The sequence below is a fragment of the Saimiri boliviensis genome, chromosome 20 (assembly GCF_048565385.1).
Source record: "Saimiri boliviensis isolate mSaiBol1 chromosome 20, mSaiBol1.pri, whole genome shotgun sequence".
Classification (NCBI taxonomy): domain Eukaryota; kingdom Metazoa; phylum Chordata; class Mammalia; order Primates; family Cebidae; genus Saimiri; species Saimiri boliviensis.
Window position 1 is genome coordinate 41,358,852 of NC_133468.1, and position 25,698 is coordinate 41,384,549.

Below are 25,698 nucleotides of genomic sequence, written 5' to 3' on the forward strand. Positions count from 1 at the left end.
CACCGGGACCCCGACACCCGGACCCCGACACCCGGACCCCGCCACCGGGACCCCGACACCCGGACCCCGACACCCGGACCCCGACACCCGGACCCCGCCACGCGGACCCCGCCACGCGGACCCGCCACCCGCGCGGCCGCGCCCTGCTCCCCCTGGCGGCCGTGCCCCGCGCTGCAGCGGCCGGGGGAGGGGTCGCGCGGCGGCGGCGGCGTCAGCGGCGGGGGGGGCCGAGGCGCCGAGCAAGATGGCGGCGCGGGTGCTGCGCGCCGGGACGGCGGCCTGGGCCGGCGGACTCCTGCGGCGGGCGGCCCCCTGCAGCCTCCTGCCCGGGCTCCGGTGAGCAGCGCCGCCCTTTCCGGGGGCGGCCGGGGAGGGGCGCGGGGCGCGCGGCGGAGGGCGCGGATCTCCGTCCCGGCCGCGTTCCCGGCGCAGGGGCCGCTCGCTGCGGGGCGGGGCGGGGGCGCCCGCGGGCTCAAGGTCGCGGCGGGCCGGGACGCGCTCGGGGCTCGGGGCGGAGGCCGCGTCCTCCCGCGGCGCCGGCGCGGCCTGCGGGGCCCCGACCGGGCGTCCCGGGGCCGGGGAGCTCGGAGCCCCGGCGGCGGGGGCCTGGGGCTGAGGGCCGGCCGCGGGCTGGGGGCGCCTGGCGCGTCGGCGCCGCGTGTGCGGGCGCGGGGCCCCCGGTGACGCCGCGGGTGCTCCGACTTCGGCGGGCGGGTTGCCGGGTCCGCGCCTGGACGTTTCCACCTGCGGACGGCACAGCCTCCCCCGGCCGACCCGGAGCTGCTTTCTCGGGGTCGTTGCTTCGGGCCGTTTAAATCACCGAAGGCGCTCGCGTCCGCCAGCCCAGCTCTCGCCTGAGGTTGGGAGTTCGAGACCAGCCTGGTCAACACGGAGAAACCCCGTCTCTACTAAACAGACAGAATTCGCTGGACGTGGTGGCGCGCGCCTGCAACCCCAGCTCCTCGGAGCCTGAGGCCGGAGAACCGCTCGAACCCGGAAGGCGCGGGGTGCGGTGAGCCAGGGTTGCCCCAGTGCGCTCCAGCCTGGGCGACAAGAGCGAAACTTCCGTCTCAAAAAAAAAAAAAAAAGACAAAAGGAACTGTGTGTTAAACTCTCCGTAGGCCAGGGAGCTTTCAGTAACATCGTTTATTTTTATTTTCGTATTTTGAGACAGAGTCTCACCTTTCGCCCAGGCTGGAGTGCAATAGCACGATCTCCGCTCACTGCGACCTCTGGCTCCCAAGTTCAAGCGATTCTTGCGCCTTGGCCTCTAGACTACGACATGCGCTCACCAACACACGCAGCCAATTTTTTTACTTTCAGTAGAGACGGCGTTTCACCATATTGGCCAGGCTGGTCTCGAACTCCTGACCCAGGTGATCCTCTCGCCTCAGCCTCCCAAAGTGCTGACATTACAGATGTGAGTCACCATGCCTGGCCATAACGTGGCTTATTTAATTTAATCCCAGTAGTAATTTGAAGAATAAGTAGCAGCATCTGCATTTTAGAGATAAGGGCAAGAGATGCATAACTAGAAAACGGTTTTTTGGTAGTGGTTGTGGGTGGTTTTTGTTTTTTTTTTGAGATGGAGTCTTGATCTTGGAGTGCAATGGTGTGATCTTGGGTCAGCAAACCTCCATTTCCCAGGTTCAAGCGATTCTCCTGCCTCAGCCTCCCCAGTAGCTACGATTACAGGCATGTGTCACCACACCCGGCTAATCTTGTAATTTTAGTAGTGACAGGGTTTCTCCTTGTGTTGGTCGGGCTGGTCTTGAACTCCCAACCTCAGGTGATTCGCCTGCCTCGGCCTCCCGGAGTGCTGGGATTACAGGTGTGAGCCTCCCCACCCAGCCTAGAAAAGGTTTTTGTTTTTGAGACAAGGTCTTGCTCTGTCCCCCAAGGTGGAATGCAGTGATGCAAACATGGCTTACTTCAGTCTTGACCCCCTGGACTCAGGTGATCTCCCACCTCAGCCTCCGGAGTAGCTGGGACTACAGTCACACACCACCATGTCCAGCTAACTTTTTAATTTTTTGTACAGACAGGTTTCACCATGTTGCCCAGGCTGGTCTGAAATGGGCTCAAATGATCCTCCTGTCTCGGCCTTTCAAAGTGCTGGGATTACAGGTGTGAGCCATCAGGCCTGGCCTAGACAAGGTATTTGAACCCAAGTTTGTCTGGCTGCAAGGAAGGCCCAGTGACCTTTCGTAACACTGATGCTTGACTTGGATGTTTAAATTATTTTAATTTGATATTTGTGTCTCCAAATTGATTAACAAATCAACATCATTTTATTGTTACTGAGCATCTATGGCTTGTCTTGTTTTTTCTTTTTTGAGATGGAATCTCACTCTGTCACCCAGGCTGGAGTGCAGTGGGGTGATCTCTGCTCACTGCAGCTTCTGCCTCCTGGGTTCAAGTGATTCTCCTGCCTCAGCTTCCCAAGTAGCTAGGATTACAGGTGCCCACCACCATGCCCGGCTAATTTTTTTTTTTTTTTTTTTTGTATTTTTGTAGAGATGGAGTTTCACCATGTTGGCCAGGCTGGTCTCTAACTCCTTGCCTCAAGTGCTGCACCCACCTCAGCCTCCCAAAGTGCTGGGATTATAGGCATCAGCCACCATGACCGGCCACAAGTCATTTTTTTTCACACAGGCAGTATGAGCCCGTGATGTTTGTATTTTTTTTCTTTCCAAAAGAGATGACACTGAAGTTGTGTACCCAACATGTGCCCGGGGTCACAAAGCCCGTCGCCTTGAGCGCTGGTACCCAACATGTCAGCCTGATGTGCCCGGGGTCACAAAGCCAGTCGCCGTGAGCGCTGGTACCCAGCATGTCAGCCTGATGTGCCCGGGGTCACAAAGCCAGTCGCCGTGAGCGCTGGTACCCAACATGTCAGCCTGATGTGCCCGGGGTCACAAAGCCCATCGCCTTGAGCGCTGGTACGCAACATGTCAACCTGATGTGCCCGGGGTCACAAAGCCCGTCGCCGTGAGCGCTGGTACCCAACATGTCAGCCTGATGTGCCCGGGGTCACAAAGCCAGTCGCCGTGAGCGCTGGTACCCAACATGTCAGCCTGATGTGCCCGGGGTCACAAAGCCAGTCGCCGTGAGCTCTGGTACCCAGCATGTCAACCTGATGTGCCCGGGGTCACAAAGCCCGTCGCCGTGAGCACTGGTACCCAGCATGTCAGCCTGATGTGCCCGGGGTCACAAAGCCAGTCGCCGTGAGCGCTGGTACCCAACATGTCAGCCTGATGTGCCCGGGGTCACAAAGCCAGTCGCCGTGAGCTCTGGTACCCAGCATGTCAGCCTGATGTGCCCGGGGTCACAAAGCCAGTCGCCGTGAGCGCTGGTACCCAACATGTCAGCCTGATGTGCCCGGGGTCACAAAGCCCGTCGCCGTGAGCACTGGTACCCAACATGTCAGCCTGATGTGCCCGGGGTCACAAAGCCCGTCGCCGTGAGCGCTGGTACCCAACATGTCAGCCTGATGTGCCCGGGGTCACAAAGCCCGTCGCCGTGAGCGCTGGTACCCAACATGTCAGCCTGATGTGCCCGGGGTCACAAAGCCCGTCGCCGTGAGCTCTGGTACCCAGCATGTCAGCCTGATGTGCCCGGGGTCACAAAGCCAGTCGCCGTGAGCGCTGGTACCCAACATGTCAGCCTGATGTGCCCGGGGTCACAAAGCCCGTCGCCGTGAGCACTGGTACCCAACATGTCAGCCTGATGTGCCCGGGGTCACAAAGCCCGTCGCCGTGAGCGCTGGTACCCAACATGTCAGCCTGATGTGCCCGGGGTCACAAAGCCCGTCGCCGTGAGCTCTGGTACCCAGCATGTCAGCCTGATGTGCCCGGGGTCACAAAGCCAGTCGCCGTGAGCGCTGGACCTGCATCTGCCCAGTACCGCCCCCTCCCACTGCAGTGTTGACCTTGGAGTCCTTCTCTGTCTGACCTGTGGTGGTTGGTTACTCTCTTAGGTCCTCCTGAACCTTTTGACAACCACTTGTTGGCTTCTTCAGAACTACAGACGTCATCTAGAACTTAACCTAGGTAGACTCAGTTCATCTACAAGTTCTACCAGACATTAGTGTGTATGATATGGTCGAAGCCATGTGGAATTGGGCATAATAGCCATGGTGACTGTCCCCAGGGAGCCACGACAGCGGTCAGAACACAGACGCACAGGTGGGCATAGGGGCTGAGAAGTCAGGCAGCCACCACGTGGGTTCGTGGAAGGCATCTCGGAGAAGAAGGTGTTCAGCTGAGACCTGAAGGGGCAGTATGTGAAAAAGCCTTGAGTGGGAAGAGGCCAGGTATACTGGAAACCCAAGACCAAGACCAGTATAGTAGGCTGGAGTGCAAGAGGGGAGGGAACAGGGTGAGAGAGCTTGGACTTTATTCTAAGAGCCATGGAAGACATTTAAAGGTATAAGCTGTAGTGTGACATGATCGAGCTGACCTTTTTGTGTTTTTGAGACAGGGCCTCACTGTGCCACCCAGGCTGCAGTGCAGTGCTGTGATCTCGGCTCACTGCAATCTCTGCCTCCCGGATTCAAGTAATTCTCCTGCCGCAGCCTCCTGAATAGCTAGCTGGGACTACAGGCACGTATCACCATGTGCAGCTAACTTTTTGTGTTTTTTGTATAGGCAGGTGTAGGGCTGTAGGGCCCCACAGGGTCGTGGGGTGTCCCTTATGCTGTGCTGAGGTGCAGGATCCGAGAATTAGAGACAGGACACTGAAGAACTGGTGAAGAGCAGCTGGATTTTGGGGCCACGCCACCTGTGAGCGGAGATCAGCAAGAGCCCCAAATGCCCAGAAGCTTCTGTATTTATTAGGTACAAGCAGAGGGCAGGGTCGTAAGTGAGGTCATCATCTATAGGCTTAGTAATAGGGCATCCATAATCATGTGAGTCACAAGCAAGGGGGCCCATTATGTCACCTGGACAGAGAGGTGGGCCATGCACGGTAGGGGATGGGGCAGTCCCGTGCGCAGTAGTAGAGGGTCGTGTACAGAAAAGGGGTCCACCCCCATTAGGTCACTGAGGCAAGGAGGTGGGCTGTGTGCAGCAGGTGCCACGTGCAACCCTTCTTATCTGGGGGCTGGAGACTTCAAAGGATTTCTAATAGGATACTGTAAGCCAGTGCAGTGGGAGCTGACAGGCATGTGCTCTTCTCTTAAGATATTTATGAGAGGATTCTTTTTTTTTTTTTTTTTTTTTGAGACGGAGTTTCGCTCTTGTTACCCAGGCTGGAGTGCAATGGCGCGATCTCGGCTCACCGCAACCTCCGCCTCCTGGGTTCAGGCAATTCTCCTGCCTCAGCCTCCTGAGTAGCTGAGATTACAGGCACGCGCCACCATGCCCAGCTAGTTTTTTGTATTTTTAGTAGAGACGGGGTTTCACCATGTTGACCAGGATGGTCTCGATCTCTCGACCTCGTGATCCACCCGCCTCGGCCTCCCAAAGTGCTGGGATGACAGGCTTGAGCCACCGCGCCCGGCCATGAGAGGATTCTTTGAGCTAGCACAGAAGGGAAAAAAGACCGACAGGGTGTCCAGCCGCCGTGACTGGTCACACCAGAGGGTTCTTCTCCCGCGGTTACTTCCAGGATCTCAGGCCTGAGGCCGACTTTCCACAGGAACTGGATGCAAGGTGCTACAGCTCCTTTCTCAGGAGGAGAGGCTCCTGCTCCAAGCCTGCCGTACAGCGTGTGCCCGTTCAGGCAGGGCCGCCGCCGCCTGGGTCTTTGGTTCTCGTCCTGGTCCGGCTGTTCTCCCATGTACTGCTTCTGCTCTGTGACTGCTCTAGGCCTTCCTCCTACTACAGACTACTGTATGGTTATATGGAAGGATTCTATAAATCAGCACTAAATGTGTCAGTACAGCTCTGACTATAATACCTATATGATTATATAGAAAGATAATATAGAACTAAGTATGCTACATGTAAGTATTAAGTATAATTATATAAGCTAGATATATGTAAGCAGTAAGTTACACGTCAGGCACTAATTCTATAAACTAATATATGATTATATATAAAGGATTGTATAAAGGAAATAGCTGAGTAATAACACTATAAACTAAGATATTCTTCAGGCACTAATTGTGCCTGGGGTCTGGACAGTTCTTCCCCGGTGCCCATGGAGGTGTTACCCACAGACAGGGTTTTACCACATTGGCCAGGCTGGACTTGAACTCCTGGCCTCAAGTGATCCATCTGCCTTGGCCTCCCAAAGTGCTAGGTTTACAGTCATGAGTCACCATGTTACCATGCCCAGCCTAATCACTTTTTTTTTTTTTGAGATGGAGTTTCGCTCTTATTGCCCAGGCTGGAGTGCAATGGTACAATCTTGGCTCACTGCAACCTCTGCCTCCGAGGTTCAAGTTGATCCTCCTGCCTCAGCCTCCCGAGGAGCTGGGATTACAGGCATTTACCACAATGACCAGCTAATTTTTGTATTTCTGTAGAGACCAGCTTTCACCATGTTGGTCAGACTGGTCTCGAACTTCTGACCTCAGGTGATCCACCTGCTGCGACCTCCTAAAGTGCTGGGATTACAGTTGTAAGCCACCACACCTGGCCTGATCATTTTTTTAAAAGATCACTCTGACTTGGGAGAGGGGCAGAATTAAGGGTGGTGGCCAGCTAAGTGGATGCTGGCACTGAGAGTTGAGAGTTTGCTGAGAGTTGTTTGTTCTGCTAACATAGGAGTGCCTTCCACATGCCAGGTACTGCTGACTCCTGAGAGACATCAGTGAATAAGGCACCCAGGGCCACCCAGGAGCTTACCAGTAACTCAGGAGAGCTGGGGAGGAAGAATTCAGAGAGTTTAGGACCTGGTAAAGCTTGAGAAGGCTGTGTGCTCCTCCCAAAGTGCTAGGTTTACAGTCATGAGTCACCATGCCCAGCCTAATCACTTTTTTTTTTTTTGAGACGGAGTTTCGCTCGAGTGCGTTTAGCCATGTGACTCCTCAAAGGAGGTGTCTGGGCTACAGGTAACATTTGGGAGTTGTTAGTATATAGGAATGCTAAATGTTAATAGACACATGGATTTCATTATACTGTTTCGTATTTGACTTAAATTTTTCATTATAAAGGCTGGGTGTGGTGACTCACGCTTGTAATCCCAGCACTTTGGAAGGCTGAGGCAGGAGTATTGCTTGAGCCGAGGAGTTTGAGACCAGCCTGGGCAATGTAGCGGAACTCCGTCCCTAATAAATAAGCACATAAATAAAAATTTTTTTTTTTTGAGACGGAGTTTCGCTCTTGTCACCCAGGCTGGAGTGCAATGGCGCGATCTCGGCTCACCGCAACCTCCACCTCCTGGGTTCAGGTAATTCTCCTGCCTCAGCTTCCTGAGTAGCTGGGATTACAGGCACGCGCCATCACGCCCAGCTAATTTTTTGTATTTTTAGTAGAGACGGGGTTTCACCATGTTGACAAGGATGGTCTTGATCTCTTGACCTCGTGATCCACCCGCCTCGGCCTCCCAAAGTGCTGGGATTACAGGCTTGAGCCACCGCACCCGGCCAATAAAAATTTTTATAATGAAACATTTTTTTTTTAAACAATAGGAAGCTGGGCACAGTGGCTCAGGCTGTAATTCCAGCACTTTGGGAGGCTGAGGTGGGATGATCGCTTGAGCTCAGGAGTTACAGACCGTCCTGGGCAACATGGCAAAACATGTCTCTCCAAAAAATATAAAAATGAGCCTGGCGCAGTGGCACGCACCTGTAGTCCCAGCTACTTGGGAGGCTGAGGTGGGAGTATGGCTCGAACCTGGGAGGCAGAGGTTGCACTGAGCCAAGATCATACCACTGCATTCCAGCCTGGGTGACAGAGCCAGACCCTGTGTCAAAGAAAAGAAAAACCGTAAGAATGTGTGAGATTGCGTGAGGTAGAGTGTGGAGAGAGAAGGGGGGCTGCGAAGCAAGCCCTGAGGCGTGCAGCCTCTACAGGCTGAATGTGTAGGACGGGAACTGGCAAGGTCATTGTTACATGACAGTGGCCAGGAGGAGGGAGCGAGTGCCATCTGCTGCCAAAGGGTTAGGTAAAATGACAGAAGAATACAGGATTTGCCAACAGGGGTGTTGTGGGTGACCTTGCTGGATCGGTTTCAGAAAGGAAGAAGGAAGTCCTCCCGGGAGCCTCATCCCTGCGTGTACATCAGCCAGCACGTGTCCCTTAGCGCTGCTCAGCAGCAAGCTTGGAATTCCCAGCTGCTTCTTGGACATTGCACGAGTGTCCCACAGGTGCTCGAAATGCTGCTGTACCCAGGATGTGACTCGTCTTCCTTCCACGAGGCCTGCTTTTCTTGGGTTCTCGTTGTCCAGTAATGAAACCTCTTCCGTGTGGTGGCCCAGGCCAGAAGCAGACAGTTTTCCCCAGGCTCAGCCTTCTTCTTTCCCCGCATCTGTCATTTACCAAATGTGTCAGTTCTGCCTCTAGTGTGCTTTGACTCCACCCTCTCCACTGCCACTGCCCTGGCTCGACCCTCAGCACCACGTGTCTGGATTCATACGAAGAGTGTGGGCTCGACCCTGTCAGTGGAGGGGACAACTAAGAATTCCTTTTTTTCTCCTTATAGATACAATCTTGCTCTCTTGCCCTGGCTTGTGTATAATGACATTACCATGGCTCACTGCAGCCTTGGCTCACTGGGCTTAAGGGATCCTCCTACCTCAGCCTCCCAAGTAGCTGGAACTACAGGCCCACACCATGAGCCCAGCTAATTTTTATTTTCTTATTTATTTTTTTTGAGGTGGAGTCTAACTCTGTCGCCCAGGCTGGAGTGTAGTGGCATGATCTTGGCTCACTGCAACCTCCACCTCCTGAGTTCAAGTATTTCTCCTGCCTCAGCCTCCCGAGCAGCTGGGACTGCAGGCGTGCACCACCATGCCTGGCTAATTTTTGTATTTTTGGTAGAGATAGGATTTCGCCACGTTGCCCAGGCTGCTCTCAAGCCCCTGACCTCAAGTGATCCACCCATCTCAGCCTCCCAAAGTGCTGGTATTACAGGGATGAATCACCACACCCGGCCACCCAGCTAATTTTTAAATTTTTTGTACAGGGGAAGGTCTTGCTATGTTGCCCAGGCTAGTCTCGAACTCCTGGCCTCAAGCAGTCCTCCTGCTCTCTACCTCTGAAAGTGCTGGGATGATAGGTGTGAGCCACTGTGCCCGGCCACACATCTAAAGAATTCTTAAGGCCAGGCGTGCTGGCTCACACCTGTAATCCCAGCACTTTGGGAGGCTGAAGCTGGTAGATCATGAGGTCGGGAGATCAAGACCATCCTAGCCAACATGGTGAAACCCCGTCTCCACTAAAAATAGAGAAATTAGCTGGGCGTGGTGGCATGCACCTGTAGTCCCAGCTACTCAGGAGGCTGAGGCAGGAGATTCGTTTGAACCCAGGAGGCAGAAGTTGCAGGGAGCTGAGATTGCACCACTGCCCTTTAGCCTGGTGACTGAATGAGACTCCATCTCAAAAAAAAAAAAAAAAAAAAGAAATTAAAAAGCGAATATGGGGCCATGTGCAGTGGTGTATGCTTGTAATCCCAGCACTTTGGGATGCCAAGGTGGACGGATCACATGAGGCCAGAAGTTCAAGACCAGCCTGGTCAATATGGTGAAATCCTGTCTCTACTAAAAATACGAAAATTAGCTGGGCGTGATGGCACACGCCTGTAGTCCCACTACATGGGTTACTGAAGCAAGATAATTGCCCGAGCCCAGGAGGCCAAGGTGGCAGTGAGCCGAGATCATGCCACTGTACTGTAGCTGACACAACAGAACACAGCCCTGTCTCAAAAAAAAAAAAAGAAATTAAAAAGCAAATGTATATATAGAGAGGAAACAGTAAAATGTTCGTTTTTAAAATCTAGATGCAGAAAAGTCTTCATTGTCGTGTTTTAACTCCGCTGAGTTTGAAGTTTCTCGAAATGAAGGGTGTGGGAACAGGGTCTCTGCAGCTGCAGTGTGTAAGACGAGTACTGTAGGGGGCTGGAGGGACTGAGGTGGTAGGTAGGGAAGTCAGGAGCTGCTGCTTTAAGGCAGGACTCTTCTTGGCACTGGTGTGCCAGCCTCCTCTCCCCTGGCCTATGCTTCCTAATGCTGTGCTGTTTGCACACTCATGTCTTCGGCGGTTACTGGTTCTGCTTACAATCTGCTTTCTTCCATGGGTATCCACCTGACCATCTGCTCCTCTTCTTTCCAGTCTTCCCCTCAACGAGTACTTCTCTAGAGCTGGTCCCCAGGCTGCTCTTTCTGGCTTTCTCATCCAGGCTGGAATGCAGTGAAGTGATCTTGGCTCACTGCAGCCTCCACCTCCCTGGTTCAAGTGATTCTCCTGCCTCAACCCCCCAGAGTAGCTGGGACTACAGGTACCCAACACCACACTTGGACAATTTTTAAAAATTTTTTAGTAGACACAGGATTTCACCATGTTGCCCAGGTAGGTCTCCAACTCCTGACCTCAGATGATCTGCCCACATTAGCCTGCCAAAGTGCTGGGATTACAGGCATGAGCCGCAGTACCCGGCCAACACTTAGATCTTTTTTGAAAACTCGCCAGCATCGCACTCCGCACAGGGTGAAGCCGCCCTCGCCCTCTGGTTGTATCTTGTCATTCTCCTGCACGCCCTTCTACCTTGCTAAACAACTTGCCATTCCAGAAATACACCGTTCAGTGTCCTGACACCGTGCCCGGTACATGCTGTTCCCCTTGACTGGAATTAACACCTGCCTTGTCCACCTGTCTTGCTTGCCCTCCGAAACAGAGCCAGAGTGTCCCTGTTGGAGTCTCTCCTGTGCCTCCCAGGCCAAGCTGATGGTGGGTTCACTTGAGCTCGTATGTCTGAGTTTACAGTGTCCGTGGCCACTCTGGCTGTTTACCAGAAGGTTTTTTTCTGAGACTGAACAGGCTTGGTGTCTGGTTCATCTTTGTATCCATAGAGCCCAGCACAGAATGCTGACTCCATCTCAAGTCTAGTGTTTTATATAGTGCGTCCTTCCTTACCCTCTGGAAAGTGCCCCCTGACATCTTGGCAGTTGTCACTGTCAGTTAAGAACCCAAGCCAGATCTTCCACTCTGGCAGCCATTGGCATAGCTGCAGCTGGAATGACGACACAGGCTGAGCATATTAGGCAGCTTTAGTCACCTGGCACTCGGAGATTTCAGTGTGACGGTTGGAGATGATACTGGCCTAGCTTGTTTTTCACTTGTCAAGATGGTTGCTGCCCAAGTTCATAAGGACATGCCACTCAGAGGTTCTCGTGCGTGCACTGTGTTGATTGTCTTAGTCTCATCCCCTGCTCTGCATTTTTAGATTACAAAGCATTTTCATATCCCTTACCTCATTGTATCCACCCCAAGGGGAACCCCTTTGTATTATCTGTTTGTTTCAGAGCCAGGCCTTGCTCTGCTGCCCAGGCTAGAGTGCTGTGCATGGTCATAGCTCGTTGCACCCTTGAACTTGCAGGCTCCAGCAATCCTCCTGCCTCAGGCTCCTAAGCGGCTAGGACCACAGGCATGAGCCACCATGCCCAGCTACTTTTGTTTTTTGTTTTTAATAGAGACAGGGTTTTGCTATGCTGCCCAGGCTGACTTTGGTATTACTGAAATATGAAATAAATGCTCAGCTGGGGAGATTTCTGTTTCAAAGGCATCCTTTATTGGTGAAAATATTACCTATCTGTAAATATACATAATATTTGTTTGCCTCTGTATTTTTGGAAGGATATATTTAAAACTGTCAGTAGCCATTGCCTTGTATTTCTTATTTTAATGAAACTTCCTAGTCATTATTTTTAGAAACTGTTATTATATCCTTTTCTTAATTTTTCATGATTGTTATTCCTAAGCTTTTGCAATGTATTTTAAACAGAAAAATTGTAGACACAATTTCTGTTTAATGAACTTAAAATGTAAAATAAACATGGGGAATTGGCTGGGTGTGGTAGCTCACACCTATAGTCCCAGCACTTTGGTATGCTGAGGCATGTGGATCCCCTGAGGTCAGGAGTTCAAGACCAGGCTTGCCAACATGATGAAAACCCACCTCTACTAAAAATACAGAAATTAACTGGGCACGGTGGCATGTGCCGATAGTCCCAACTGCTCAGGAGGCTGAGGCAGGAGAATCACTTGAACCTGGGAAGTGGAGGTTGCAGGGAGCAGAGATCATGCCACTGCACTACAGCCCGGGTGACAAAGTGAGACTCTATCTCGTGTGTGTGTGTGTGTGTGTGTGTGTGTGTGTGTGTAGAAGTTGTTCAGACAGTCCAGAAGGTTATACAGAAAAGAAAAAAATCTTTTTTTTTTTTTTTTTTGAGACGGAGTTTCGCTCTTGTTACCCAGGCTGGAGTGCAATGGCGCGATCTCGGCTCACCGCAACCTCCGCCTCCTGGGTTCAGGCAATTCTCCTGCCTCAGCCTCCTGAGTAGCTGGGATTACAGGCACACGCCACCATGCCCAGCTAATTTTTGTATTTTTAATAGAGACGGGGTTTCACCATGTTGACCAGGATGGTCTCGATCTCTTGACCTCGTGATCCACCTGCCTCGGCCTCCCAAAGTGCTGGGGTTACAGGCTTGAGCCACCGCGCCCGGCCAAGAAAAAAATCTTTACTCCGACCCCAGGCCCCTTCACGTCCCCCGGATGTAATCACTCTTTTTTTTTTTTTTTAAATCCTCTGCACCTTCATGAAAGTAATCAGTCTTAGCCGGGTGTGGTAGCTCACGCCTGTAATCCTAGCACTATGGGAGGCTGAGGTGGGTGGATCACCTGAGTTCGGGAGTTCAAGACTAGCCTGGCCATCATGGTGAAACCCCATCTTTAAAAAAAAAAAAAAGTAATCACTCTTTAACAGCTCACTTTGCAGGTGTATATATAGTGCTGTTCTGTGCCTGGTTTTTTACATAGTTTGTCTCAGAAATGCCATCACATCAGTATGTGTAGATGTACTTCATTGCTTTATTGAGTGCATATTTTCTTTTCTTTTTTTTTTTTTTTTGAGACGGAGTTTCACTCTTGTTACCCAGGCTGGAGTGCAATGGCGCGATCTCGGCTCACCGCAACCTCCGCCTCCTGGGTTCAGGCAATTCTCCTGCCTCAGCCTCCTGAGTAGCTGGGATTACAGGCACGCGCCACCATGCCCAGCTAATTTTTTTTGTATTTTTAGTAGAGACGGGGTTTCACCATGTTGACCAGGTTGGTCTCGATCTCTCGACCTTGTGATCCACCCGCCTCGGCCTCCCAAAGTGCTGGGATTACAGGCTTGAGCCACCGCGCCCGGCCTTGAGTGCATATTTTCTGACTGGAATATTTCCTGATTCTTTTGACCGGTCTGTGTGAATGGCTATTGAAATGGCCTGTGCCAGGAAAGAGCTGGAAACAAGACAGCAGTGAATGTGTTCAGCTCTGGTTGAATATAGTTGTGGCTGCAGCACATAATCACAAGTGTCATTGGGCCACAGTCGTACACGATTTCCACTCTGATATGGATGACGCCACGCTGCCCTCTAGGGAGTCAACAAACTTGTATTCCTGTTAGCTGTTGTATGGGAATTAAACATGCACATAGAAATTTGTGAGTAGGGCTGGTGGCAGTGGCTTACACCTATAATCCCAGCACTTTGAGAGGCTGAAGTGGGAGCATTGCCTGAGGCCAGGAGTTGAGACCAGCTTGGGCAACATAGCAAGACCCTACCCCTACAAAAAAAATTTTTTTTAATTAACCACACAAGATGACACATGCCTCTAGTCCCAGCTTCTCGGGAGGCTGAGGTGGGAGGATCAGGAATTAACATTTGCTCACAATGGATTGCAATCCCAGGAATTTGAGTCTACAGTGAGCTACAGTGAGCTATCGCACCACCACACTTCAGCCTGGGTGACAGGGCAAGACCCAATCAGAAAAAAATGAAAAAATTCATGAGGAAAGTATAGTTTGTGACTTCAGTCAAATTTATCCTCACTTTCTGACAGCATTCATGGTAGAAATTTAATTATAAGATGAAAGTTAATAAATTATGTGTTAATAAAGTTGGCCTTGTTATTCTGTAGGACATGGACATCTTCCAGCAACAGATCTCGAGAAGACAGCTGGCTTAAATCTTTGTTTGTTCGGAAAGTTGATCCAAGAAAAGATGCTCACTCCAATCTCCTAGCCAAAAAGGAAACGAGCAGTCTCTACAAATTACAGTGTGAGTGACAAGTTTGCTATCTTTCTAGTTGACTTTCTTTTCCCGTTTGTTCCTAAGTTTATCGTTGAATTTTCTTTTGTTTCAGTTCACAATGTTAAACCGGAATGCCTAGAAGCATACAACAAAATTTGGTGTGTATACCAAACTATCCTTTACTTGGGGAAAAATAATGATGGTATTTGTTAGTTAATTCCACTAACACTTGATAGCATAGACAGCGATCTTTCGTCCCTGTCCTTTGAACCTGAACGTTCAGAGGCTCTTACACTGAGCTTTGTGTAGGATTGCCAAAGGCATTTTGATTTTAAGCACTCACACAGCTAAATCATCACATAGGCTGTCAGACTTTAGACTGTCACCAGACTCTTAGGCTTGGAGGACCTTTGCAAGACTGTCTGACCCATCTGCCTATCCAGTGCTGGAGTCCTTTCAGCAGACCTTCCTGACTGCCTGTGGTGAAGGAAGTTCCGTCTCGGGGCAGCTCTGATTGCTAGGAGTATGAATTCGCGTCTCTCAATCCTTCACTGATTCTCCTAAGTGAAACTGCCCTGGGAGAGTCCCGTATGTATTTGAACATAGCTGCCATTTCTTCCCAACTGCTCTGTTCTCCAGGATCCAAGTCCCTTCCGCTGACTCTCCTGTGATTTGAGATCCAAGCCCTCTTACAGGATTTGTGAACTTTAAGACGGAAGGGAGAGCTAAGCTTATTGGCTCTCAAAAGAGATGGTATTTTAATGATCCACTGTGAGCAACTGTTAAAAAAAAGTTGGGTTTGTTTTTTTTTTACCTTTAATAGCTACTACTTTGATAAGAAAGCAAACAATTTTGTCCCTATAATCAGCATACTTTTTAGAAGAAAAATCTTTCGTTATGTTTTATTTTTAAAGATAGTTTATGAAATGTAATACTAGCATTGAATTTCTTGCTCATTTCAGCACATTTCTCTATATTAAAAAATGCCTTAAAACAAAGCAGATGTTAATTTCTAAGTCTTTTCTCATAAAATGGAATTTTTCCGTGTACAGATGTTTTCCTGGATTACCTTTTCTGCCCTGTCTTATCGCTTCATCTCCTGTCTTGGATTTCTGGCTGTCTGTTCATATTTCTATTTGATGTCGTGTTCTCACTTCAAACTCGGCATGTAGAATCACCTTGCTCTTCCAAATTCCATGTCTGTGCGGCTCACCTTGTTTTCCTCAGCCCGTTTCTTAGTTCTCTGTGATGAGTCTGTCACCTAGAGCCCTGCATTCTTCATCGGACATGTATTTTCCTTCTCTTGTTTCTTTCTCTGTCTCGCCCTCCAAGCCTCTTGAGCCGCATTCCCAAGCAGCCTTTTTACTGACTACCTTTCTGGGCTCCAGGCTATACCTGTGTCTCCTCCCTGCCCTGTGATACATTACTCCAAAGTTTGTCAGATTGATCTGCTTGAGTTCTGTTTTCTTTTTTCATCACGTTTTTTCTTTTCTCTGAAACTTTCAGCAGCTCCCTGTTTCCAGAACATAAAGACTTAACTCCTGCCTGGTTTTTAGGGGTCCCAATAATGGGATTCTGCCCAACCCATCCAGTTCTGGGTACAAGTACTGCCTGCCTTACAACCTCCATTCAGGTAAGGCCAGGGCTCCCAAGAGCAGGTTTGGGGTCCCCAGCAAAGAGGAGTGGCCACAAATCCATGTGTGACTTTGTGTTGGTGAAGAAGCTAGGCCCTGTCTCCAGGCCCCTCTCTGGATCCCACCTGGGTCCTGGGTACTGGGCTTCCTTCCTGGGCTGCCTCCAATGCAGGGTCGTTTATTCCTGCTCATGTCATACAACCAAAAGGAAAGATTCGACGGACATTTTCCTAGCGTAATTCCTCTCTCTCTGTCCTCGGGTCTCATGAATCCCATGTTACTCTGAACGTTCATGAGTTACACATCAGATACATTTAATATCAGATCCGAATTTAAAAAGTATATGGTACTCTTCCTCAAGTACACAGGATGTGGTCACTATACTGGGTCATAAAGGTGTGTGGGTTTTCAGTTAGTTAAACATGGGCCGTTTGGAACTTTTCTCTGTTCATGTGGACATCCCCGGTCCTACGGAGCTCCAGTGGCCCGATTGGTTAGCGCATGGTACTTAAATACCCCGCTCCTGTAGCCCCAGCATCTGGTGCTAATCGCTAGCTAAGTATCACTCAGCGTCAGCTAGTGATGTGAACAGGTTCCACTTCTGGCCCTTGACCCCTTTTGCATCCATTGTTGAATCTGTGATACTTTTTCATCATCGTTTTTCTGTTTGAAAAGTGTGCAGGCTTTAGCTTTTCTCTTGGTATAAAACAGTTGCACGCTTCCTTTGCCCTTCCCTGGACACTAGAATCTGGACCATAGGCAGGCATGGAACCAGGCTGCCCGCTGACACCCCTGTGAAATTCATACACTGCCGTGACCTGTCATGGCTTTGCCCCCGTCCCTGCACAGTGAGTGGGAATGAATCGGTGTGTTTGGTACAAGACTACGTGATACCCCTCACCCCCTCCGCCCGTTGAGTTGAGTAATCTATGCTTCACATTGTAGCTTTAATTTGATTCTTCTGCCACGTTGATGCCCTTGGGGACTATTGGAGGTTGGGGTCGCTTCCAGAATGTGTTGTGTTCCAGCTCTGTCTTCCTCCTTCCTGAAGGCCAGCTTGTTCTCTGCTCCTGTTTCCTCTGCCTGCTGGTGTTGCTTGTGTCGTCTGCCTCTGTCTTGAACATGACTTTCCTCCCTTCCATCTCCCCTATTTCTTCTGCGTTCTTTTCTGCTCTTCCCTTGTCTCTCATTCTTCCTGTCTTTGGAACCAACAGAACGTTTTTTGGTGGTATTTTTTTTCCCCCTCAAGTGGAAAATAGTAGATTCCTGAAATCCTGGAACCTTTGGTGTCTCTGTACCATCTTTATACCGGTGCAACAGCTCTTCTAGATAGTTGGGGTATCAGAAACCTAAGCTTCTGAACAGCAGGGTGTTGGAGTTCAAGAGAATTCATCCAGAGGGTTAATTCCACATGTCGTTTTATCATGAGCATGTTCTAAGGTCAGTTGTTAGAACACTAGAGTAGTCTTTTGCCTGTTACTGATCAGGTGCTGTCCACCTGGTCAAGTTTTGCTGGTTGTTTAATTAGTGTTGCTGTTTCTTCTCTTTAAGTCAAGAGGTGTTGCCAAAGATTCACGAAGATAAACACTACCCTTGTACTTTGGTGGGGACTTGGAACACGTGGTATGGCGAGCAGGACCAAGCTGGTAGGAAGCGAACTCTTTGGAGTTAACACTTTTTCCTTAAGCCTTATGTAACACTTAAGCAACTTTCTAATTTAATGCTTGTTCTTATCAAAGCTTTCCAAGTCTCAGTCTAATTTTATGATTAAAGTAGTTTCTTCAACAATTCATGCAAAAAAAAAAAAACCTTTTAAAATAGCTTTCAATGTTTGAATCTATTATTGAAACTTTATGATGTAACTTAGAGGCCAGCACATGGCGCATTACAGTTGTTTTGTTTTGTGAGACGGAATCTCGCTCTGTTGCCCAGGCTGGAGTGCATGGTATCTCGGCTCACTGCAGCTTCTGCCTCCTGGGTTCCAGTGATTCTCCTGCCTCGGCCTCCCAGGTAGCTGGGATTACAGGCACATGCCACTACACCCAGCTAATTTTTGTATTTTTAGTAGAGATGGGGTTTCACCATGTTGGCCAGTCTGGTCCGGAGTACCTGACCTCAAGTGATCCTCCTGCGTCAGCCTCCCACAGTGCTGGGATTACAGGCTCAAGCCACCACACCCAGTCTACAGTTTTGTGTTGTGATAACATTATACCTATCTAGAACATTTTCTTTTTTTTTTTTTTTTTTTGAGACGGAGTTTCACTCTTGTTACCCAGGCTGGAGTGCAATGGCGCGATCTCGGCTCACCGCCACCTCCGCCTCCTGGGTTCAGGCAATTCTCCTGCCTCAGCCTCCTAAGTAGCTGGGATTACAGGCACGCGCCACCATGTCCAGCTAATTTTTTGTATTTTTAGTAGAGACGGGGTTTCACCATGTTGACCAGGATGGTCTCCATCTCTTGACCTCGTGATCCACCCACCTTGGCCTCCCAAAGTGCTGGGATTACAGGCTTGAGCCACCGTGCCCGGCTAGAACATTTTCAAATAGTATCATGAATCATGAAATTCTGAATGTATATTATTTTTTTAAATGCATTTCAGTCCACCTCTGGAGGTATGAAGGAGGCTATCCAGCCCTCACAGAAGTCATGAATAAACTCAGAGAAAATAAGGTAAATTTTGAAAAATGTTTACTTAGACTAATGATATGTGGATGTTAGTACAGAATTAAATGACTTTTCTGTCTTCAGTTTTTGTTAATAAACTTCATTTTTGTCACAAATTTTATTGTTTGGACTCCTGAAGTTGTATTTAAACATAAACAGTTGTAATACTGTTAAAATAATAGTTCTTATTGTAAAAGTCAATTGTAGGCCGGGCGCAGTGGCTCACACCTGTAATCCCAGGACTTTGAGAGGCCGAGGCGAGTGGATCATGAGGTCAGGAGATTTAGACCATCCTGGCGATGGTGAAATCCTGTCTCTGCTAAAATACAAAAAATTTAGCTGGGCAAGGTGGTGTGTGCCTGTAATCCCAGCTACTCAGGAGGCTGATGCAGGGGAATAGCTTGAACCTGGGAAGCGGAGGTTGCAGTGAGCTGAGATCGTGCCACTACGCTCCAACCTGAGTAAGACTCCATCTCAAAAAAAAAAAAAAAAAAAAAAAAGTCAGTTGTACTTTGAAACTGATAAAGTGGTACCTTAAAACTGATGACTGGGCCGGGCGTAGTGGCTCACGCCTATAATCCCAGCACTTTGGGAGGCCAAGGCAGGTATATCAGTTGAGGCCAGGAGTTTGAGATCAGCCTGGCCAAGATGGTAAAACTTCATCTCTACTAAAAATACAAAAATTGGGCCGGGCACGGTGGCTCAAGCTTGTAATCCCAGCACTTTGGGAGGCCGAGGCGGGTGAATCACGAGGTCGAGAGATCGAGACCATCCTGGTCAACATGGTGAAACCCCGTCTCTACTAAAAAATACAAAAAATCAGCTGGGCATGGTGGCGCGTGCCTGTAATCCCAGCTACTCAGGAGGCTGAGGCAGGAGAATTGCCTGAACCCAGGAGGCGGAGGTTGCGGTGAGCCGAGATCGCGCCATTGCACTCCAGCCTGGGTAACAAGAGGGAAACTCTGTCTCAAAAAAAAAAAAAAAAAAAAAAAATACAAAAATTGGCCGGGCGCGGTGGCTCAAGCCTGTAATCCCAGCACTTTGGGAGGCCGAGGCGGGTGGATCACGAGGTCGAGAGATCGAGACCATCCTGGTCAACATGGTGAAACCCCGTCTCTACTAAAAATACAAAAAATTAGCTGGGCATGGTGGCGCGTGCCTGTAATCCCAGCTACTCAGGAGGTTGAGGCAGGAGAATTGCCTGAACCCAGGAGGCGGAGGTTGCGGTGAGCCGAGATCGCGCCATTGCACTCCAGCCTGGGTAACAAGAGCGAAACTCCGTCTCAAAAAAAAAAAAAAAAAAAAAAAAAAAAAAAAAAAAAATTAATCAGGCGTGCTGGTGCACACTTGTAATCCCAGCTACGTGAGAGGCTGAGGCACGAGAATCACTTGAACCTGAGAGGCAGAGGTTGCAGTGAGCCAAGATCACACCACTGCACTCCAGCCTGGGCAACAGAGTGAGACTCGTGTCTCAACAACAACAACAACAACAAAGTGGTGACTGAGTATCAATCAGCATGGCAGACACAGTTATCCCTGGATGACCTAAATCTGTCTGTTTCAGGAACTGTCTTCCAAACACATATACTTTACCTTGGGCTGACTTTGCTTTCCACCCTCTCTTCACTAGCAGGTGCTCAGCAGTAGGGAGAAATTTAACAGCTACACATCATTAGGAAAGAAAATCTTTTGTGTAGCTTTCCAGACAAATATAAATAGCTTTTGAATTATCTGCTGTTTTGTAGTCTGCGTGCCACTTCTATTGATGCCACTTCTATCAAACACTGTTAGAAGAATCTAAAAATAAAGAAAATTAAATTGGTTTACATTGCCGTCTAAATAATTAGGATCACTACATAATTTGTCATCTAAACCTGGACACTTACGAGACTGAAAAGGAATGCTATTAATGATTACACCAGCTCAACACATGTAACCTGGGACTGTCTCAGGCCAACTGGGACCTGCTTATTATTATAGTATTCTGTAGGAACATAAATGTTACTGAAATGGGCTTATATATAAGTATTAGAAGATTTCATGAGCACGTTTTTTTTAATCAAAGGACTTTTTGGAATTCCGTAAGGCAAGAAGTGACATGCTTCTCTCTAGGAAGAATCAGCTCCTATTGGAGTTCAGTTTCTGGAATGAGCCTGTCCCACGATCAGGACCTAATATATATGAACTCAGGTCTTACCAACTCCGAGTAAGTACAGAAATACGAGTTACTCCTTTTGCTGTTCTGTGAATAAGCACAAGCACTTTGTAAGGCTGACAGCAGAACTTGTGTGTACATCCTGTGTTGTGTGTTTAGCATCGGTATATATACACGCAGACACACACACATATATATAAATATGTATGCATATTTTAAGACTGGGTCTCACACTGTCACCAGGCTAAGCTCTTGTGCGTTTTATGGCCTTACGCATAATGCTTATTATTTGATATTTTTCCAAACAGCATTTCTTTTTTTAAGAAGAAAGACCTAAGGTGCAGGACGAAGTATAATATGCACCATCTATTGTGGTTAAAGGAGAGCAGCTAATAAATATTGTAACTGTTAAAAAATTATACAGTGTGGTAAGAATAAAGGGCAATAATATTTCATAACACTTTCTAGACATTTTCCTACTGAGGACTAGAAAGAAAGCCCCATGTAGCAGCATCATTAAAAGAGATACAGGCCAGGTGCAGTGGCTAACGCCTGTAATCCCAACACTGTGGGAGGCCAAGGTTGAAGGATCTCTTGAGCCTGGAAGTTTGAGACCAGCCTGAACAACATAGTGAGACCCTGTCTCTATTAAATTAAAAAAATTAAGTTTTGGCTGGGTACAATAGCTCACTCCTATAATCCCAGCACTTTGGGAGGCCAAGATGGGTGGATCACTTGAGGCCAGGAGTTTGAGACTAGCCTGGCCAACATGGTGAAATTCTGTCTCTACTAAAAATACAAAAACTTAGCCGGACGTGGTGGCAGCCGCCTGTAATACCAGCTACTCGGGAGGCTGAGGCAGGAGAATCAATTGAACTCAAGAGGCAGAGGTTGCAGTAGCTGAGATGGAGCCACTGCACTCCAGCCTGGGCAACAGAGCGAGACTGTCTCAAAATAAAAAGAGATTTTTTAAAGTTAGTTTGTCACTTAATGTTTTTTTATACTGCTATTTGCTGTTTCTATATTTTTTCCACAGAAGAACTAACAAACCAAATCTAAATCTGTTTTCAGCCAGGAACCATGATTGAATGGGGAAATTACTGGTGAGTATATTACTAAATGGTGAGTTTTTAAGTCTCGTTGATAGATTAGTTTAGGCCATAATGTTAATTCTAGGGGAAAAAAATCTAAGGATACTACCGTGGTTTGACACTATACTACTGTTTGGTTTGATGTTCTTATTATGAGGCTTTTCTTTTTTTTTTTTTTTTTTTTTTTTTTGAGACGGAGTTTCGCTCTTGTTACCCAGCCTGGAGTGCAATGGCGCGATCTCGGCTCACCGCAACCTCCGCCACCCGGGTTCAGGCAATTCTCCTGCCTCAGCCTCCTGAGTAGCTGGGATTACAGGCACGCGACACCATGCCCAGCTAATTTTTTTGGATTTTTTAGTAAACACGGGGTTTCACCATGTTGACCAGGATGGTCTCGATCTCTTGACCTTGTGATCCACCCGCCTCGGCCTCTCAAAGTGCTGGGATTACAGGCTTGAGCCACCGCGCCCGGCCTTATGAGGCTTTTCAAACATGCAAAGCTAGAGAGAAGAACGGGCCACCCCGGCCACATGGATCATTGTGCTTCAGTAATTAACACGTAGCCAATCTCGTTTAGGTTTAACTCCCTCAACCCAGATGGTTTGGAATTAGATCCCAGACAACATTCTGTTTCATTCATAAATGGTTCAGTACTGCATATATATATATATATATATATATATATATATATATATATATTTTTTTTTTTTTTTTTTTTTTTTTTTTTGAGACAGAGTTTCCCTCTTGCCCTCTTGTTACCCAGGCTGGAGTGCAATGGTGCGATCTCGGCTCACCGCAACCTCCGCCTCCTGGGTTCAGGCAATTCTCCTGCCTCAGCCTCCTGAGTAGCTGGGATTACAGGCACGTGCCACCATGCCCAGCTAATTTTTTTTGTATTTTTAGTAGAGACGGGGTTTCACCGTGTTGACCAGGATGGTCTCGATCTCTCGACCTCGTGATCCACCCGCCTCAGCCTCCCAAAGTGCTGCATATATTTTTAAAAGATAAGCACCTTTTTTTTTTTTAAAGGAAACACCAATATTGCAGAAGGTTAGTTTAAATACTTCTTGGATATCATCTTTTCTGAAACATTACTTTTGTCACATATACAGAGTGCGTCAGTAATAGTTTCTTCTTTTTTTTTCCTGCTAGTTTGAATAGAAAAATACCAATTTTTCCACAAGTTGACCTGTAGATTCAGCAGAATCCCTGTCAGTCCCAGTAGGCTTTAGAAATGTGAAAGACTGGCCAGGTGCAGTGTGGCTCATGCCTATGATCCCAGCTCTTTGAGAGGCCAAGGCAGAGGAATCACTTGAGCCCAGGAGTTCAAGACCAGTTTGGGCAACATAGCAAGACTGCTATCACTACCAAAATAAATAAATTAATTAAACTAGCGAGCTGTGATGCCACGTGCCTGAGGTCCCAGCTATTTTTTGGGAAGCTGAGTTGGAGAATTGCTTAAGCCCAGAAGACAGAGGTTGCAGTGAGCCGAGATGACACCACTACATTCCAGCCTGGGCAAGAGCGAGACAGTGTCTCAAAAATAAAATCTAGTTGGCTGGGTGCGGTGGCTCACACCTGTAATCCCAGCACTTTGGGAGGCCAAGGTAGGTGGATCACGAGGTCAGGAGATAGTACCATCCTGGCCAACGTGGTGAAACCCAATCTCTACTAAAAACACAAAAAAAATTAGCTGGGCATGGTGGTGCATGCCTGTAGTCCCAGCTACTTGGGAGGCTGAGGCAGGAGAATTGCTTGAACTCAGGAGGCAGAGATTGCAGTGAGCCAAGATCACGCCACTGCACTACAGCCTGGGTGACAGTGCGAGACTCTGTCTCAAAAATAATAAATAGAAATAGTCTGGATGTGGTGGCTCACGCCTGTAATCCCAGGACTTTGGGAGGCTAATGTGGGTGAATCACCTGAGGTCAGGCGTTCCAGACCAGCCTGGCCTACGTGGCAAAACCCCATCTCTACTAAAAATATAAAAATTAGCTGGGTTTGGTGGTACATTCCTGTAATCCCAGCTACTTGGGAGGCTAAGGCAGAAGAATGGGTTGAACCCAGGAGGCAGAGATTGCGGTGAGCCGAGATCACTCCACTGTGCTTCAGCCTGGGTGACAGAGCGAGACTCTGTCTCAAATATATAAATCAAAAATAAAAGTAAAGGCCAGGCATGACTCATGCCTGTAATTCAAGCACTTTTGGGAGGCTGAGGCAGGAGGATTCCTTGAACCTAGACGTCTGAGACTTTCCCAGCCTGGGAACATGGCAAAACCCTGTCTCTATATATATAAAAAAAAAAAAAACAGCTAGCCAGGCTTGGTGGTGGCACGTGCATATAATCTCAGCTGCTCGGGAGGCTGAGGTGGGAGGATGGCTGGAGCCTGGGGACATGGAGACTGCAGTGAGCCGTGATGATGCCACTGTACTCCCACCTATGGGATAGAGTGAGACCTTGTCTCACAAAAATAAACAAAGTAATACATAAATAGACTGGGCACGGTGGCTTACACCTGTAATCCCAGTACTTCGGGAGTCCAAGATGGGTTGATCACCTGAGGTCAAGAATTTGAGGCCGGGCATGGTGGCTCAAGCCTGTAATTCCAGTACTTTGGGAGGCCGAGGCGGGTGGATCACGAGGTCGAGAGATCGAGACCATCCTGGTCAACATGGTGAAACCCCGTCTCTACTAAAAATACAAAAAACTAGCTGGGCGTGGTGGCACATGCCTGTAATCCCAGCTACTCAGGAGGCTGAGGCAGGAGAATTGCCTGAGCCCAGGAGGCGGAGGTTGCGGTGAGCCGAGATCGCGCCATTGCACTCCAGCCTGGGTAACAAGAGCGAAACTCCGTCTCAAAACAAAACAAAAAAAAAAAGAATGCAACTTAGAAAGCAAACCATCCATATAAACCGAAAGTGCTCATGGCAGCCTGTTTTATAATAGCCAACAGGTAGAAAGAACCCAAATGCCCATCAACAGATGGTGTGGTTTAGCCGGAGGGCCAGTTCACCAGCCCTAATTCAAATCGTAAAGCTGTTCCTGTCCTCTCAGCAGCTACCTTCAACTGAATGGTGAAACACAAGAGCACACTGACGTAATTGTAACAAAATATCAGTTTTCACCATTATGGTACAACACTGTTTTGGAATATCCTATTAAGAGAAAAGACAGAGAAGACAAATAAATCCTCAGTAGGCTGGGTGCTATGGCTTATGCCTTTAATCTCAATACTGGGCGGCCAAGGTGGGAAGGTCCTTTGAGACCAGGAGTTCAAGACCAGCCTTGGCAACATAGTGAAACCTCATTGCTACAAAAAATGCAAAATTAGCCAGGTACAATGGTGCATGCCTGTAGTCACAGCTACTCTGAAGGCTGAACAGGAAGATCACCTGAGCCCAGGAGGTTGAGGCTTCAGTGAGCCATGATCATGCCACTACACTCCAGCCTGGGCAACAGAGCAAGACCTGTCTCAAAAAAAAAAAAAAAAAAGCCTCGATTAAGAGGGATGTAGGAATAAACTGTTGGCCATTGGTTAGCTGAAGTCAGTGCCTGGGACAGGAAGGAAAACACTGGTGACATGCAGGGTTCTGTGATGGTCAGAGTGTTGGTGTTTTCTTCCTACCAGCATCCATACTTCATGATGCTTAAACTACTGGCCAGGCCTGGTGGCTCACGCCTGTAATCCAGCACTTTGGGAGGCCAAGGCAGACAGATCACTTGCGGTCAGGAGTTTGAGACCAGACTGGCCAACATGGTAAAACCCTGTCTGTACTAAAGATAGGAAAAAAACGGTCGTGTCTCTACTAAAGATAGAAAAAAAAGGTCGGGCGCAGTGGCTCACGCCTGTAATCCCAGCACTTTGGGAGGCTGAGGTGGGCGGATCACGAGGTCAAGAGATGGAGACCATCCTGGCCAACATGGTGAAACCCCATCTCCACTAAAAATACAAAAAATAGCCAGGCATGGT

The 25,698-nt window shown here is 48.7% G+C and overlaps 1 protein-coding gene across 2 annotated transcripts in view; it reads left to right on the plus strand.

Moving 5' to 3' along the window:
- The first annotated feature begins 210 nt into the window (after positions 1–210).
- Positions 211–25,698, plus strand: part of NIPSNAP2 (nipsnap homolog 2) — a 38,964-nt gene continuing 13,476 nt past the window's right edge. Inside the window, exons 1-7 of one of the 2 annotated variants that reach the window (XM_039460346.2) lie at positions 211–336; positions 14,070–14,209; positions 14,295–14,340; positions 17,368–17,462; positions 18,417–18,487; positions 20,547–20,687; positions 21,708–21,739. In XM_039460346.2, coding sequence (XP_039316280.1) covers positions 245–336; positions 14,070–14,209; positions 14,295–14,340; positions 17,368–17,462; positions 18,417–18,487; positions 20,547–20,687; positions 21,708–21,739 — 617 coding nt within the window. In that variant the 5' untranslated portion in view covers positions 211–244. Of the gene's footprint in view, positions 337–10,099; positions 10,387–14,069; positions 14,210–14,294; positions 14,341–17,367; positions 17,463–18,416; positions 18,488–20,546; positions 20,688–21,707; positions 21,740–25,698 lie in introns of those variants that run through there. The other variant, XM_074390333.1, reaches the window with a different exon arrangement.